At 35.2% G+C, this 18,560-nt stretch overlaps 2 protein-coding genes across 3 annotated transcripts in view; both read right to left on the reverse strand.

Annotated features, from left to right (window-relative positions):
* Positions 1 to 843: 843 nt before the first annotated feature.
* Positions 844 to 2,544, reverse strand: LOC120085119. The gene is made up of 5 exons (XM_039040984.1): positions 2,204 to 2,544; positions 2,009 to 2,115; positions 1,790 to 1,937; positions 1,457 to 1,651; positions 844 to 1,341 (listed from the first exon to the last, which is right to left on the reverse strand). The coding sequence occupies exons 1-5, from the start codon at positions 2,396 to 2,398 to the stop codon at positions 1,105 to 1,107; spliced, it is 882 nt and encodes a 293-aa protein (XP_038896912.1). The 5' UTR covers positions 2,399 to 2,544; the 3' UTR covers positions 844 to 1,104.
* Positions 2,545 to 2,574: 30 nt separating this feature from the next.
* The window catches only part of LOC120085083 (pentatricopeptide repeat-containing protein At3g06920), a 37,655-nt gene continuing 21,669 nt past the window's right edge, over positions 2,575 to 18,560 (reverse strand). The window contains exon 6 of one of the 2 annotated variants that reach the window (XR_005483810.1): positions 2,575 to 2,695. The gene's annotated coding sequence lies outside the window, so the exon portion shown is untranslated. Of the gene's footprint in view, positions 2,696 to 17,139; positions 17,331 to 18,560 lie in introns of those variants that run through there. The other variant, XR_005483811.1, reaches the window with a different exon arrangement.

Consider the following 18,560-nt stretch of genomic DNA (forward strand, 5'->3'; position numbering starts at 1 on the left):
AATCTTAGTTAGCAGATATTGTGTTATAATTTGTTTAAAATGATGCATAAAAGGGAATAAATGTTACAAGTTTAACTTAACTTTCTAGGCACTTCGAGTTTTGCACGAGAGAGAGTAGGGAGGAGAAAGTAAAAGCAAAGTAAGAGCAAGATGAAAGGTAAAGTGGAGTGGAAACTAGAGATCCATTTAGAAAAATTTGTATTAGGAATGCCTTGAATCTATTATCTATGTTCTAAATAACCAAGTGCGGGATCTCACTAAATTGTATACCCTATGGTTTAGAAGGATATATAAACCTACTAATAGCTCATCTACAATACATATTATTTGGTATTTCTCTCATTTAATAAAATTGTTCTTCCTCTACCCATGGATGTAACTAATACATTATTAATAAACCATATAAATCTTTGTGCTAGTCTTTATTACTTACACTTTCTCACTTATCTTATTTTTTATTTCATAACTACTGGTCTTGGGCTCAAAAGTTTAGGTCAGTCAGTCAAATGATGAGGAAATGCTAGCATCATTAGAACCATTTAAGATGTGAGTTTGGAGATGACTACCAGCTGCTTCTTGTTGGCGATGTTGTCCCAAGTATATATTCTATTCTTAGTTGTCACAATGAATCTTACCCTCCAAGGTTATAACTAGATGATGGCGATTATAGAAGTGAGTTTAACAAAGTTAACAAGAGGCCCACACAACAAGAGTTCTACGACTACATCATCAAAAACCGAATTTCAACCATATGGTGAATTTTGGTCTTATCACATAAATATGTGCACCATTATCATAGTAAACAATAAACCTCTAAGACATCTCATTTTCTACTCAGGTAAATGTGCAACAACAACTTGTTTTATTGTCATCGATCTCTCTTCCACACCAACAAAGGTGAACGGAAAGAAGAGAACAAGAAAAGCTGTCTACAGAACTAATTTCTATGGAAGCAGTAGCAATAGTAGTCGTAACTCAACATATAAAACAGTAGAAGCTTTCACAGAACACACACAAATTTCCAAAACTTAAAAGACCTTAAAATCCTATTAGCTCTACCTCCTACCCCCTACCTCTACACATTAATATCCAACCTCATCACTGCTATTGAAAGGAGGTAACAACTTTGAGGAGGGATTGAGCATGAACTGGTGACAGATTAGTTTGGCAAAAGCTTTGCCATGCCTCCTGTTTATCTTCCTCGTTCTCTGTGAGTGCTTTGAACATTCCCATCACAATATTCCTAGCAGCTTCCCTTGCCTCAGGTAGCCTATCGTTTAACAAATCTGAAGCCATTTGAAGCAATGGAACAATCCCATATTGGTTCATTTCATCCAGACCCTGAAGAAGAAAAATTAGCAGCAACCCATGTTAGAATCCAGCATCCAGTGCAGTTTATAAACAAAATTGACAAGGATCAGAGATAGAAAAGAGATGATTTGTCATCAACTTTTACCATTTTAGAGACACAATTAGAGATTGGAATGGCGGCTTTGGCTCTGACTCTAAGGTTGGAATGGGAAACATATGGACGAAGTTTCTGAAGCAGAGGCAGAGGAGTCATGGATTGCACTAGAGCTTTGAGTGCCTTATCTGCTTCTTCACATACAAACTTCTTGTCTTGAGAAGCTTTGAGTAGTAATTGGAGCAGCTGAAGAACCAACCAGAATCACAAAATTAGTTCCTCAACTAACATTTCCCTTGTTTAGGACAGATAATACCGAACTCTTTATTCAGAATAATGATCAGGAAACAAAAAGATTGAGGAAATTCAATTGCAAGCTCTCACCAATTGATCAAATGCATTGCTAGTGGATGTGTCGAGTAATCGATCACCAAACGCGTTAAAAATGTCAGCCGAAGCCATGATTGAGGTTTTGATTAGGGCACTTCTAGGGTTTTTCATTGACTTCATCAGCACCACCATAACTTTCTCTCTGTAATGAAATCAGAAGAAAATGAACCGCCAGAATTTCACAAACCCTAAAACAGAGAATATTCTACTTACAATGAGGGGAGCAAAAGGTCTGAATGAAAAATCGCGAGACGCCTGGCATTATTGAGCGACTCACAGACCTTCACCCAATCCTTCGAATCTAACCCTTCAATGAAATTCTAACACAACAATAAGAAACAAAAAAGAAATAACGAAGATCAGATCTGCAAGAAAGAAACACAGAAAGAAATGGAAAATGACGAGTACATTAGAATCAGGGTCCGTCAAGGGCTTAAGATTCTCAGAAGAAACATAATCGATGGTGGCGTCTGCAGAAAGAGGAAGCGGAGCCTGATTCTCATCGTTTCGCTTCTGGATTGGAACCGCTACTTTGGCTTGTTTCTTCGGTCTTTCTGGGGTAACCGGGAGAGCATTGTCGATGGGTCTGAGAGCCATAGCCATGGCGGAAGTGAGAAGAAGAAATTTGCAGAGAGGGGAAATGAAGAAATGAAAAAAGGTGGGATTGAAATTAAAGGGGAGAGGGTAAGGATCTTTAAAGGATTAAAGAAAGTGGAAATTTGAGACGCTCTTGATTTGTTGCCTTTTTTTTAGGTTTTAGAAATTTGAAATTTGAATGTCGCCGCTGAAAGAGACGTTGGATTATAGGATGTTCTTTCTATAACGGCTCGTTCGTTGAACTTGAGTAATTGGCCGTTAAGAAACCAGCGCATTGCCTACGATGTCGTTTTAGCTGCAGCACTTGACACCGCAGCATTTGAGGAAAAATGAAAGACAAATAACAAAATAAAAAAGTGAGAACAAAAAAATAAATGGGTATAATAATTATACTCTTGAGGTGTACAGATGGAGATTCGAATCTTTAACAGAGTGGTTGAACTTACTATGCAACTAGAACAAAATGACACTAGAACTTATATTTTTGGATGGCAATCAAGAGAATGAGACTTTACAGATTGAGGTAAGTCATAATAGTTAAAAACAAGACAATGATAACAACCAAACCTACCTAAGTAACTCCCAAAACACAACTCAAATAAACACATTCCAACAAAAAAAACCTACATGAATCATTTTTCAATGAAAAAAATTGTGTTGATGTCAAAACTTGAATTAGAAAATATGCATTTGAATGACAACAACCGTAAACTTATAATTCAAGAAGTGCGTGATTTGCAAAAGAGAGAAATAATTTGGGCATCAATTTAGTACTTTCCTAAGTCAAGAAGAGTTTTTTTTTTTTCCTGCTCCAACAAGAATTTAATGGATGAGAATATGTGTTTTTTGTCGTCATCATATATTTTATAGGAATAGTTTGACAAAAGACATCCAGATCAGGGTTGGAAGTCATGTTAGGCTAATTTTCAAGTTGAATGGGCCAAAACATGTATTTAACATGTCTCATTCATCAAACAGGAAGGCTCAATCTCGACTTCGTCGATGGAGAGCAGGTCGATTTGGTTTATTGACCTAAACTTTTCTCTTCCTTGAGCCCAAATGGGTTTGGCATGCATTAAGTGCCCCTATTCATTTTTCTAATCTAGTAGTTTGCATAATTATTTAATGGAAAAAAATACCATTTTGATCCATGAACTTTTAAGAATAAGTGTGTTTGGTCTCTAATATTTCAAATTAGTCATTTTAATTCTTGAATTTTTAAGAATATATTTAAAAAGATCCCTAACATAATAAATTAATTAAAAATAAACATAAAATTGAATAAATAGATGATTTGACCGATGACTCTAAAAAATATATATTATTTTAATATTTGTCATCTCTCTCTTCTTCCTCTCCTCATTACTCCATCTCTCTCCTTTCGTTCTCTTTCATCCCCTCAATCTCTTCTCTTCTCTCTAGTTCTGGCGAAGAAGATGTAAGTCAAATAAAACAAGGGCAAAATAAACAAAACTATTCAAGTTCAATGTAGCCTTTACATTAGGTTGCCTATCTGATAAAAACTGTTCGACCACCAAAGAAAAGAGAAAAAAACCAGATTCAGATCATCAAGGAAGGTAATCAACCCCCAAAAGTTTCTTTTTTGTAAAAGATCTTTAATCTCTATTTTAATGACTTGCCATAATTCCATTGGCCTGCAAATTGCAAAATCCCAATCCAAAATCAAAATCAAGAGACTTTAGTTTAAATGGGGTTTCCCTTTTAAGGGGTTTGATTTGTTGAGACTTGCAAGAGTGCAGCATAGCGAGAAAGGCCCCAGGTGGCTTCCTCAATGGTGAGGGCTAATGGGCCATTGGGATGCTCACAACTGTGCACCAAAAAATTGACATTGTTAGCATTTTCAAGTTTTGAAATTTCGTAACAAAAAAATCTGATGAAGTAAAGGATGAATTGTTAGCATTTTCAAATGGGCGCTTGTGTAATGTTTATTGGTAATTTTGTTGATACAATCTATAATTATCATGAGGTATCATCCTTTCTCCTTATAATGGAGAGTAAAATCCATTTTAGAGAGAAGCAGACAAGGGAAGAGAGATGGAGGGGGATGAGAGAGAACGAGAGTGTTGAAATGCCTTGAATCTGTTTGCTGGCACTTCAAACAACTAAGTATGGGGGTCTCGCTGCCCGTGGACGTAGCTAACACACTGTTAGTGAACCATGTATATCTGTGTGTCGATCTTCCCTATCTCTACGTTCCTTTTTTGTGTTCTTTAATTGTCGATTTCACAACAAACTGGTATCAGAGCCTTGTTAAGGTTTTTTTCGAAATTCCGTATTTGTTCGACAATTGAAGATGTCTGGCGTGAACGTAAAGATCGAAAAATTTACCGGAAGGAACAATTTTGGTTTATGGCAGATCAAGATGCGATCCCTACTAAAGCAGCAGGGGCTGTGGGCGCCACTGACGGGTAAGTCAAAGAAGGCTGCCGTGGATGACGAAGAGTGGCAGACTTGAGGAGAAGGCTCATTCGACGATCATGCTATGTTTGGCTGATGACATCATCATCGAGGACGCAGATGAAGAAATTTTCGCTAGTCTTTGGTTGAAGTTGGAAAGTTTTTATATGACGAAATCTTTAACCATGAAGTTGTTTATGAAGAAACGTTTGTATCATCTACGTATGCAGGAAGGTACGTCTCTAGAAGACCATCTTGATCAATTAAATAAAATTTTATTAGATCTACGTAATGTAGAGGTTAAGGTTGATGACGAGGTTGCTGCCCTAATTCTGTTGACATCTTTGCCGCCGTCTTATGAGACTTTCGTTGACTCGTATATTAGAGGGAAAGAAACTCTGACCTTAGAAGATACAAAGTCTACGTTCCTTATGAGAGAGGACCATCAGAATGCAGAAAGTTTAGTTACAGAAAGTTAGACATCTGGGTTAGCTACTACAGGGAGCAAGGGACATAGGAATTCTGGTAAGCAGAAGTCGAACCAGAATAAAAGGTCTTCGAAGTCAAAGGGTTTTAAATCAGATGATATTTGTAATTACTGTAAAGAAAAGGGGCATTGGAAAACCGAATGTTCTAAGATAAAAAAGAATCAGGAAAAAAAGGAAAAAAAGTGACAAAAGGGAAGCATCTGCCTCTGTTGCACAAGTTGAGATTGATTCTGAAGAAGTCGAGATCGATTCTAAAGGAGATCTAGCTTTAGTTGTGAATGAACAATCACATTCTGATGATGTGTGGGTTCTTGATTCTGGGGCATTTGATCATATGTGCCCAAATAGAGAGTGGTTCTCAACCTATCAATAAATAAATCGGCCCAGTCAAGATACGAACACATAATGGTGCCTTCTACACTTTAAAAGAGGTTATGCATGTTCCACTAATAAAGAAGAGTTTGATATCCTTTAGTCTATTGGAGGCAGTAGGTATTTCTTGTCTATAATTGATGATTAGTCAAGAAGGGTTTTTATGATGAAACATAAAAGTGAAGCCTTCAAGAATTTCAAGCAGTGGAAGATATTGATTGAAAATCAAACTGGGAAGAAGATCAAAAGGTTGCGAACTGATAATGATCTGGAATTCTGTGGATCTGAATTTAATGAGTTCTATAAAGCTGAGGGGATTGTCACCATCACACTATTAGGAATACTCCACAGCGAAATGGAGTTGCAGAACGTATGAATCAGACGTTGTTGGAGAGAGCAAAATGCATGCTCTCTAATGCATGGTTGGCTAGAAGGTTTTGGCCAGAAGTAGTAAATACATCATGTTATCTGATCAATCGTGGACCTCACACAACTATTGATTGTAAAACACCTTACGAGGTGTGGTCTGATAAGCCTGCAAATTATTCTTTATTAAAAGTTTTTGGTTGTACTGTCTACTATCATGTTAATGAGGGTAAATTAGAACCGAGAGCTAAAAACGGTATACTTGTGGGTTTCGAGGATGGAGTTAAGGGATATAGAGTCTGGTCACCTTCTGAGAATAGGGTCATACTTGGTAGGACTGTGATATTTGATGCAAATTCCATACTTAACTCAACTGTAAAGCCTTTTGTGACGTCTACTGATGTGGGAGAAAGTAGTAGTGTTGATAAACAGGTGGAAATGCAATTCACTTCAGCTGTGAAAGAATTACAACATCAAGGTGGAGAAGATCACACGTTACTACAGAAACTGATGTGCAACCATAAATTAATGTGCCTAGAACGTCAGAAGTTTATTTTTCTGAGAATTATAGATCACGAGTAGATCAACCGAGCATAGCTCGTGATAGAGCTAGAAGAGTTGGTGTTGGACCTTCTATGAGGTATGGTTTTGAAAATATGGTTACTTTTGCGTTGCAGGTTGCTGAAGAGGTGGATCCTCATGAGCCATCCACTTGTAGAGAAGCTGTGTCATGTGGTGAGTCTGCTAAATGGCTTGCTGCTATGGGGGATGAGATGGAATCTCTAGAAAAAAATAAGACTTGGGAATTAGTTAAACGGCCTAAGGAGAGAAAATTGTCACTTGTAAATGGGTCTTCAAGAAAAAAGAGGGAATATCACCTTCAGAGGGCATCAAATATAAAGCTCGAGTTGTTGCTAGAGGGTTCACACAAAGGGAAGGAGTTGATTATAATGAGATCTTCTCACCATTAGTCAGACATACTTCTATCAGGGTGTTACTAGCTATAGTAGCACATCAGAATTTGGAACTTGAACAACTAGATGTGAAGACAACTTTCTTACATGGAGACTTGAAGGAAGAAATTTATATGACCCAACCAGATGGGTTCCAGTGTCCAGGTAAAGAAGATTATGTTTGCAAGTTGAAGAAATCTATGTATAGGTTAAAGCAGTCTCCAAGGTAGTGGTACAAACGATTTGACAACTATATGATTGGACTTGGCTATAACAGGAGTTCGTATGATTGTTGTGTATATCACAACAAAGCTGATGATGGTTCGATGATTTATCTACTTTTATATGTAGATGATATGCTCATAGCTGCAAAGTCCAAGTCTGATATTCTGAAGTTGAAAAATCTTCTCAGTGGTGAGTTTGATATGAAGGATTTGGGTGCTGCTCAGAAAATTCTGGGTATGGAGATTTATAGAGACAGAGATAAGAATAAGCTCTTCTTGTCACAGAAAGGATATATTCAGAAAATATTGTTCAGGTTTGGCATGTCATCAGCTAAGCCTATAGATACTAGTGTTGTAAATGTTCGTTTGTCATCTGTGCTTTCACCACAGTCTGAAGCTGAGAAGGAGTACATGTCTCGGGTTCCTTATGCTAGTGTAGTAGGAAGTTTGATGTATGTTATGGTCTATACTAGGCCTGATCTTGCCCATGCTGTTAATGTTGTCAGCAGGTTCATGGGTCAACCTGGGAAGGAGCATTGGCAAGCCGTTAAAAGGATTTTTCGTTACCTTAGAGGTACATCTGATGTTGGTCTTGTTTATGAGTATTGCACAGAGTGTTTGGTGACTGGTTATTCTGATTCTGACTATGCTGGAGATGTTGACAGTAAGAGGTCTATGACTGGCTATGTGTTCATTCTGGGTGGTTCTGTTGTTAGTTGAAAGGCAACCTTACAGCCTACAGTTACTTTGTCTACTACTGAAGCAGAGTACATGGCCTTGACAGAAGCTGCTAAAGAGGGAATATGGCTGAGGGGGTTAGTTGGTGATCTTGGTTTGCATCATGACCAAGCTATTGTATATTGTGATAGTTTGAGTGCAATATGCCTAGCCAAGGATCAAGTTCATCATGAGAGAATTAAGCACATAGATGTAAGATATCACTTTTTAAGAGGTGAGCAGAGAGTTAAAGTGATGAAAATTGGTACTGCTGATAACCCTGCTGATATGTTCACCAAACCGGTTCCACAAGGCAAGTTCCAACATTGTTTGGACTTGCTGAATGTTTTGAATTGTTAGTGGTTCCCTTTATGGGACACTTTGAGGCATGAGGGAGAAGTCTGGGTATGTCTGGTGATATTGATTTATGTTGGATTTGATACATCTGTTATCTAGGAGAGAATTCAAGTCAAGGTGGAGATTTGTTGAAATTCCTTGAATCTGTTTGCTGGCGCTTCGAACAACAAAGTACGGGGGTCTCGCTCTGCCCGTGGACGTAGCTAACACACTGTTAGTGAACCAAGTATATCTATGTGTCGATCTTCCCTATCTCTACGTTCCTTTTTGTGTTCTTTAATTGTCGATTTCGCAACAAAGAGAAAATAGAGGAAGTAAAGAGTAGAGGAAAAGAGGGAATATTTCACAAAATAACCCAAAAACCAAAAAATTTTCTACCAATAACCTCTTCCTAAAAACTTTTCTACCACTGACCTTTTGTCCATGCGAAATTCCAAAATTACCCCCAATTTTTAAAATCCTTTGGACCAAAGCCTTCCATCTTCTTCCTTCAACCATTCAATGTATATTTAATACAACACCAACATTCCACCAAAACATTTATTCCCAATTAATATTCTACTAATAGTATTTAATAATATTGATATTAACATAATGGAAGGTCACTCTCAGTATTCACTTTTTGTTGAACTCCCCATGAAATTCTCTCATTATTCTCTCGAAGTGTTCTCTTAAAGTTTCAGTCCAACATCTTCGTTGATCGCTTTCATCATCAGATTAAGAAACGAAGACAATGTAAGTGATGTTCTATAACATTTCTTGTCCTAGATCGCTTTCATAATAAGTGTCGTTTAGCATTAAATGAACGATCGTATAGTAATATATACACAATTGTTCATTACAATATAAGTGTCGTTTAGCATTACTATACAATCGTATACTAAGTTATAAACGATCGTGTAATAATTTATAAATGATCGTGTAGTCATTTATAAGCGATCGTGTAGTAATTTATAAATGATAGTGTAGTAATTTATAAACGATCGTATACTTAGTATTGTATATGCGATCGTATATAAATTTATGAACGATCGTTCATACAGTACTACACGATCGTTTATAAATACTATAGTGGACCAAAGGCCGTTTGCCTGCTACCTCCCTTAACAGAATGATATAATGTATGGGTTCGCATCTGCTACCTCCCTTAACAGAAATTGGTGCAAAAGTTGTCCATTAAAAACAAGATCTATATCCAACAGTGGACCAAAGGTCGTTTTCCTATACAGTCTCTTCTGTTCTTCTGTCAACTTATTCTTAATCCTAGGGGCAAATTTATGGACTTGGCAAGCGACTGTAGCAGGGAAATATTTCTCAGCAAGGACGGTCATCTTAACAATCTGACAATTATGTACATTACAAGAATTAGTAAACAATCGCCATTTTACCAATCTGACAATCGTGTACATTACAAGCAAATCTAAACGATCGTTTAGAAAACCTAAATGATCACATAACAAAAACTAAACGATCGCATAATGAAAACTAAACAATCGCATTACAAATATCTAGACGATCGCACAATATAAACCTAAATGATCACACAATAAATATCTAAACGATCGCGTAACAGTTAGCTAAACGATCACACAATATAAATCCTAAATATCAAAACGATCGCACGTAACAGTTAGCTAAATGATCACACAATAAATATCTAAACGCTCGCTTAGTATTCTCTATTCGATCGCGTAGTATTCCCCCACGATCGATTATGAACGAATACGCGATTAAACCCTAAAAGATAGTCAAACCTTGAATATCAACATTCATTCTTCAAATGGAAGAGTCATATCTTTCAGATCACAACGATGGTGGCAAGGAAGTTCGAAGAGAAATTTGTAAGGAGTTCTCGACTGAAGTTTGGAGTGAAAACAGGAGCAAATTTGAGAGAAAATTCTTTGAAGATAAATTCTTTAAGAAGGAAATGAAAGAAATGAAGTGAAAAGACCTATCGTAAAATATTCGTGAAGGCGCGCAAACGGTTTGAAGGATTTTAAAAAATGGAGGTAATTTTGAAATTTTGCATGGGCAAAAAATCAATGGTAGAAAAGTTTTAGGAAGAGGTCATTGGTAGAAAAGTTTTTGGTTTTTGGGTCATTTTGTGAATTTTTTCCGGAAAAGAGAGAGGCGACAAATATTAAAATAATATATATTTTTTTCCAAGTCATCTGCCATGTCATCTATTTCATCAATTTTATGTTTACTTTTAATTGATTTATTAGTTGAGGAACCTTTTAAACCTATACTTAAAAACTCAAGGACTAAAATGGGCAATTTGAAAATTAGAACCAAATGCACCTATTCTTCAAAACTCAGGAACCAAAAGGGTATTTTTCCTTTATTTAATAATCAATTTGGTGCATGATCAAACTTAATTTTATATCATATTGGATTTTTACAGTAATTAATAAGCGTTTGGGATTTTTTACATTTTTTTTAGGGTTGCTTGCATAGATAATCATTATACAATAAATATTAGAGTTTGTATGACAAGGGAATACTAAATGCAAATATAGAGTTTTAATAATGCAAATTTAGGCCCAAAAGTTTGAAAAGACGAAAATGGACATCACAGTTTGGCCCGTGTTGAAGAGAAGCCCTATTTTGATGACCATCCTTCTTCCACGGGTCTGACTCATTTTCAAACCCTACCATCCTTTGAAATCAGGGAAGACAAATCATAAGTTGCTAATAGCAAACGATTCTTCTTCCTTCTTTCAATTTCGATTGTGTGATCTTCTTCCTCCCTTCGATTTCACTCCAAAATTCGAAAGGTACTTCTCTTATTCTTCGTTTCTTCGTCTCTTCTTCACTGATAGGAAACCTTTGAAACCATAAAGCATCATTCTTTTTTCGTTGACAGTAATAATGTCGATTCTTCTTAAAATGATATTTGTTGATATTTGTTGATATATTGTTGATAGTTCATTGATTTCCTTCAAATTAGGGCTACATGCATTCTTCATATTTTTTAGGTATTTCATTCATTGTTTTATTATACATTTTGATCATTGTGATAACTTTTCTTTCTAAACAAAAGGTGCTTATGTGAAGTTTATTTGTTGATATTTGTTGATAGTTGTTGATATGTTGATTATGATTCGCTGATGTTTCAGTGAATATGTTGATAATTTGTTGATGATTGTGTTTGATTGCTAATTATGTGAAGTTTATTGTACTGTGTTTGATTGTGATTTGTTGATGTTTCAGTGAATATGTTGCTAATTTAGTTAGTTATCAGTGATAGAAGCTATCACTAATGTTTCAATGAATATGTTGATAGTTTGTTGATGCATTTATCTCTGTTTCCTGTATTGTGATTTGCTGATTGTTTATTTATGTTAACATTTTTTATAGCTACTGTTAGTGATACTCTTTTATTGTTATCACTAATAATATCTATCACTGATAGTATCATTAAGAGTATATAACATTAGAAGGATATCATTGGTAGCATCTTTAAGTGATATCCCTAATAGGCTACTATCAAGGATATGAATGTAATGTTTCCATAAAATGATATTGTTGCTTGCTTTTAGTATAAATGGAGAAATGAAAGAGAAAATTATTGGATGGATCAACATCATCTGGAAAAAACCACAAGAAGTTCAAGGTCCACAATCTAATGATATTTTATAAATTTATATACATTTGTGGTTGTATTTTTCTTATACTTATATTGTTGTTATATAAACAAGGAAATGTATTAATTGTTCTAGAAAGTGAATGGACAAAGCCATTGAAAGTCAACTCCTTCAAAACCTTAGAAGTCCTATCTAACATAGGAAAATTAGATGGGCTATCACTCTGACAATTTAGGGAAGGTCCTTTTGGGCACTTCTTAGATATGAAGATGAAAAGAGTGCCCATCCAACTCATATCACACATGATTAGAAGGTAATGCATGACATGAAACAAAATATCTTGGCCTTTAATATAGAAGGACATATTTCAGAATTTGTCTCCATGAATTTTGTTTAATAACAGGTTTAAATTGTGATGATTACCATGTAGATGGTATCTTTAGTGAAAAAGAATCAATGGACAACATAATTAGGAACTTCTTTTTCAAGACAAATATGAAAATTATAAGAAGAGAGCTCCAACCTACTTTTAATTTGTTAGGTTCTGATACCAATATACCCATTGATGTAAAGGTCAAACTTGCACACTTGTTTTTTTTTGGAAAACTTCCTAATTCCTACACAAGGACATAACAAAGTAAGTTGGAAGCATTTAAAAATGTTGGACAATGAAGAAAAGTTTAGATCTTATCCATGGTGTAGGGTGTCCTTTGAACTAATTGTAGAGTTTTTTAAGGGTATCATCAATAAGCCATCTTCAATTTTTCTCCAAGGACTTCCACTTGCTTTGGTATATTGGGCTTTCAAGATTATACCAAGATTATCCAAACATACTATTGGATTTGCAGGAAGAATAAAAAACGATGGACCTAGAATTATTCAATGGGAATCTCAAGAACCTAATGCTTGGCAACACATCAATAACAATATTTTCAAAGCCACTGGTGTAAGTCTTTTATCATTGTTATTTCCTTTATTTATATATTATTAGCCTGCTATCAAATGATAGAAACTATCGCCAAAACAACAGTGATAACTTCTATCACTGATAATTAACTAATGATATAGAAGATACCACTGATTTCAAGTTGTCAATGATAGCTTCTATCACTGATTTCAAGCTATCGTGATAGCTTCTATCATTGATAGCATGTTATCACAGATAGAAGCAACCAATAACAACTTGAAATCAGTGATTGTTTCTATAAACATGTTGTCAGATAGTGATAGTATTGCAAACATCTTTATTAAACTTTCAGTTTATTGTTGCTTCATTGGTTCCAACTGAACAAGAATTACAATCAAACTACCATGGATATTTTGCAGAGTTGACAACAAAGGAGATGGAGATTGAAAAGGAAAAGGAAAAAGAAGGGAAACAAATATCAATTGGAAGAAAATAACATCACTACAAGAAGGAATTGAAGAACTAAAAAAAGGACAATAAGACATTAAGGACATGCATGAAAAACACAAGGAGATTCTTGATATACTCGACACATAAAAGAAGCTATCGATGATCAACTTCCACAAAAGAAGAAGGTGGTGAAAAGCAATCTCAAGAATCTCTTGAGAAGAACAAAGCATCGTCATCTAGTTTGGAGCTTTTAGATGTAAGTTTGAAACTTACAGATGTTGGAGGCAAAGAAGTAAAATTTATGATTTTTTTTTTTTGTATAAAGAAGTACAATAACATAAATGATATATGCATGCAGACTAAAGTTGGAACTGCTAAGGAGAAGGAGGCTCAAGAAAAGGGCACTCAAGAAATTGAGGACAAGGAGGCTGAAGAGAATGACCAGAAGAAATAGTTGCAAGATGAAGAGAAAGATCAAGAAGAAAAAAAGGATAAACATTAAGAAGAGGAAGAGAATGTAGATAAAGAATATATGACTAAAAAGAAGGTAAGTATTGATCGATTGATGTTTTTAAGTGTAGAATTAGCCTACTATCAGTGATATCTGACATCACCGATAACATATTATCATTGATAACATACTATCAACGATAACACTATCGATTATAGTATAAATGATAGGAAGCTTTATTTACATTACTCATAGCAAATTGATAGATGTCATGTTATTTTTTACTCCATGATTTCAGGTTGTTGAAAAAACTCTTAAAAAGAGTCCCAAAAAAAAAAAAAAAAAAAAAAAAAATAGACCAAAGGTTGCAGTTAAAAATATGGAGAAACTTATTGTGGAGATGGGAGCAAATAGACAAGCAAAACCAACCAAGTTTTGGAGAATGCAAAAAATCTAAAAAATCTAAAAAAAAGACAAAAAGGTCTCTCCAAACGTGTCTCCCAAGGTGTCTCAAAGCAAAGTTACAAGACATTCTCCAAGGTGGAAAGATGACTTTCCAAGCTTTGATCTCAAAATATCACAACTTTGATTCTTGTTTCTTTGACAATAGATAGACTTTTGTTTTTGTGACAATGATTGTTGTTTTTTTTGACAATAAATAAAGTTTGATTCCTATTTCTTTGACAATAGATAGACTTTATGCTTATGATTTTCTTTGAAATTAGATTGTTATTTTACAAGACATTTTTATTTCAAAATGCATATGAATCTTTCATAAATGAGATTGATATAGTTACAACTTTCAATTTATTTCAATGTTCTTCAATAGGTTGTTCCGTTATTCAAACTTTAAACACAAATACACAGCTCCTATCATTGATAGCATGATATCAGTATTGAAGGAACTCTTAAACGAGAGTATCCATGAGCTCGTTCGGATATTTCCTATTTCATTGTGACTGAATTACCACACGCACATTCTAACAAACAAGTACGCATTTTAACACTAATTATAGGCATGCTTTGACAAATAAAATACAATAGATTGAGTAAACATACTAGCTGAAGACTATCTTCAGTCAGACTCAATCCAGTGGAAGCAAACCCTCTACGGTCTTTATCGCCCAGCAAACAGTCGCCTAGCAGCACGATCGTCTACACGAACGACGACACACGAACAAGCAGCAACTGAGGACGACACCACCAATTAAAGCCCTTGGTATTCTCGGAGTGAGAATACAAAAAGTGGACGTTGATGGAATTGGTAGAGGAAGGAAGCAAGAACGATCATGTAGAACGATAAGCAAGTGGGAGATAGAAGGTGACTATCATATAGTCTGGTGTTTATCACTTAGAGAAAGGTACACGATCGTGTAGGATTTACTAAGCGATCGTCTAGTAATTAGTAAGCGATCGTTTAGAAAACTCAGTGTGCTAAGTGATCATTTAGAAAAGCTGAGCGATCGTTTAGAACACTGGTGTGCGATCGTTAGGAAATAAAGCGCTATCGTATAGGCTCTCAACTAAGTGATCATGACGTTTTCACACCGTGAGTGATATTTTCGAACTCTTTGCAAAATGAAATCAATTTTCATTTTATTCTTCAGTTACCATAACCGAAATCAATCTTCCCACTTTCGCACGATTGAGGACAAATTCTCGATCAATTATCACATAATCGACTAATTAATTAATAAATAAATATAATCATATTATATTCTTAACCTATAGTTTGATATCATATATCTACTATAATAATTTCTCCTCTACTTGATATAAATCATATTTATATCTAATTTCCTCCAAAAAAATGTATCTCATACATTTAGTCAATTATATCATATATAATTAATCAGTTTAATTATATCATATATAATCGAACTCTCTCTTGTCAATTTGAACATTTCAGACCCAAAAACTAATTCTCGACTTTATCCAAGCTATTAAGGGGACCTTAAGGACCTGTGGCTCGAAACTCCAATGATACTTGAATAGCTAACTAAACTCTTTAGCCACGAGATCCACCATCCGTTAACTACCAGGCATTCCACTAAAGACCAACAACTGAATTCTTTTTACCACGAATATATTTGTGTCCATCAGATATAACCAATCGCGAGTACGATAACCCTTCACAGATGCTCGTAAGTACAACTGGGCCAATTTACCATTTTGTCCCTATAGTTACATCTCACTCCTTAAGTACCACTGATTCCTCTAATGAACAATACAACATAGTCCAACTATGTGTGAACACCTCTCGGACCAAAAGAAGGTGTGTGGCACCACATCGTTCAAGCCCTAGAATCAGTTCTTAAGGGAGTTATCTATCTACTTGCCCCTGCTTCGTGGAAGGAGTGAATTCCATCTTGTGTAGCTGAGTCCCCAGCTCCCAAATCAGATGCACCCATACAAATCAAAGAATCGCCCTCAATGGCAGGAGTTTCAAACTCACTCAAGATTGAGGTCATGTTACCTATGGTCATCCTAGTGAAATGAAGTCTCTGTCATGAACGGTGTTATATAACGAGACGTTAACACTTCGTGGTCAGGTCTTATACAAACTCTTTGTATAGGACGCTCTCGCTTGCATGTCCCCTATACGAATGATCAGGATCAGACCATCTGTGACAAATCACATCACTTGTGACCATTCCAAAAAGCGGGCCGCATCTGTAGCATTACCAGGATAAGGTTTCCCTCCTATATCCATATACTACAGACCATTTTGGTTATCACTTAAGACATGATCCACTTGTATGTCACCACATACATGCTTAAGTTACATAAGGGATTTTATGTTTATTGGTTTGTGGTAAAGCAAATAAAGCAAACAACTGAGTAAAATCAAGAAGTGAAGTAAAATATCATATATTATACATCACAAGCGTTCGTACAAACAGTTTGCAAACTACAGGACAAGAGACTTTAGGGCATTAACCCCAACAAGTAATAGATACGCTATCACTGATAGCTTTTCTTTATCACTATTGCCAAAATGCTTATTTTTTAGTATAGTTACTTTTGTTGAAATAATTTCTTGGCAAGAGAATACATTTATTTCATTTAGATATTCACATAGTTAAAGTGAATGAAATAAATTCTTCACTTAAGAAATTAAACATCAGTGATAGAAGGTATCACTGACAGCATGATATCAGTGATAGAAGCTATCGCTGACAGCTTGATATCAATGATAGAAGCTATCACTGATATATATCAGTATAGAGAAATATCACAAGTTTCTTTCTTTCCTGTGGCTAAGGCAAAACAAAAGCATCATATTGGCTAAAGAATATAGATATATCAACAACAAAGTCTATTTCACTAGCTATCATTGATAAATTGATAAAACATTAGTAAGAAAATAAGTTGTCTCACTATATAATGGATAAATTGATGACAAATATCAGTAACAAGTTGTCTCACTATTTAATGGATAAATTGATGACAAACATCAGTAACAAGCTGTCTTACTATCATTATAAATTGATGACAAATATCAGTAACAAAACATGCTTCTTCATTAAGCAACTAGTGAAAATTTGCATGTCCTACAATTATGGCCACGACGATGGCATTAACTGCACTTCAAGCTGCTTTTCTTTTCACCAATTGACAATATTCTTTGTTCCCATGGTCGTCCAGCTAGACATTTAAATATTGGAGGTAATACATTCACACCAACATCAACAGATCTCTAGTCAGAATGATTTCCAATAGGATAAACTAATCCTTTATAGGTTGGTAACAATGTACTGGAAAAATAATAATCCAACACAAAAGTATATATATCTAAATTTAGCCCATGAATAATAATATAAGCATGAGCACATAGAATCTCCACCAAATCCCAAACACGAAAACTGCACGATTTAGAGTCAAATTTACCACGAAATGATTGTCTTCATCAACTACTTTATATTCTTTATTGTTAATAGTATCAACCTGAAAAACAAAATAATCAACAAAATGTAATCAACTAGGTGAACTAATTGTTGGGTTTCATGTCCTAAAACTCGTGGTTTGTAAACAAGAAACTTATTATGTTAATCAATATAGATGTTGTTGAAGTTTGATTCAATAAAAGTTGTTATTGAATGTTTGAATTGCTCATTTCATTTTAGAAATAACCTAAATCCAATAAACTAAGATCCATGGCTATTATATGAGTACTTGAACTTTATGTGGAGACATAAGAGTGGATCAAGTTTGAATAAATAGCCAAAATGGTCTATGTATACATATAAGGTTGGGTACCTTATTCTAGGGACACTATCGAATGTGGCTCACTTTGTAGATGTTACAATTGTTGTAAAGTGTTATAAACGAAGTGATCCTGATTCGTTCATGTGGAGACATGTGAGTGGAGGTATCCTATGCAAAGAGTTTGTGTAAGATCGGGGGTGTTCTAAATTTGGGCTGGAAAATCGTATGTTCTTTGAGTGAAATAAAACCCAAACTCAAATTCATCTTATTTTCCATATCTTTTCTCTCTCTCGGTTCTCTTCATCCACCGGGTCCCACAACTCGGTTCTGAGTCCAGAGGATAGTTGGTCAACTCTAGTGGTGGTCCGAAAGAGTTCAGGTCGAGATTCAACGAGGAAAAGTGGTTTTCGGGGGCTTCAAAGGTAGTATCCTACACTTTTTAATCTACTGTTTTTTCCTTCATGATGCATGCTTATTTCCTTTAATTTAAGAGCAATTAGAGTGTAATTACATCCTAATTCCGCTGCGTATGTCTCGAGTTCCATCATGTGGTATCAGAGCATGCTAGAATTACTCTTAATTGCTTTTGGTGGGTGTTTTTTTTCTATCTATTCAAGTGTTGAATGAAATGGGGACTAAAGTGGATTTATTATGATTTTGGCATTTTTT

This window comes from Benincasa hispida, chromosome 1, assembly GCF_009727055.1.
Source record: "Benincasa hispida cultivar B227 chromosome 1, ASM972705v1, whole genome shotgun sequence".
Classification (NCBI taxonomy): domain Eukaryota; kingdom Viridiplantae; phylum Streptophyta; class Magnoliopsida; order Cucurbitales; family Cucurbitaceae; genus Benincasa; species Benincasa hispida.

Coding starts and splice junctions, on each gene's coding strand:
- LOC120085119 (XM_039040984.1), bottom strand. CDS start 2,398: ATGGCTATGGCTCTCAGACCCATCGACAATGCTCTCCCGGTTACCCCA. Junction 1,938..2,008: donor GACCTTTTGCTCCCCTCATT/GTAAGTAGAATA, acceptor ATTTCATTACAG/AGAGAAAGTTATGGTGGTGC. Junction 1,652..1,789: donor GCAATGCATTTGATCAATTG/GTGAGAGCTTGC, acceptor TTGGTTCTTCAG/CTGCTCCAATTACTACTCAA.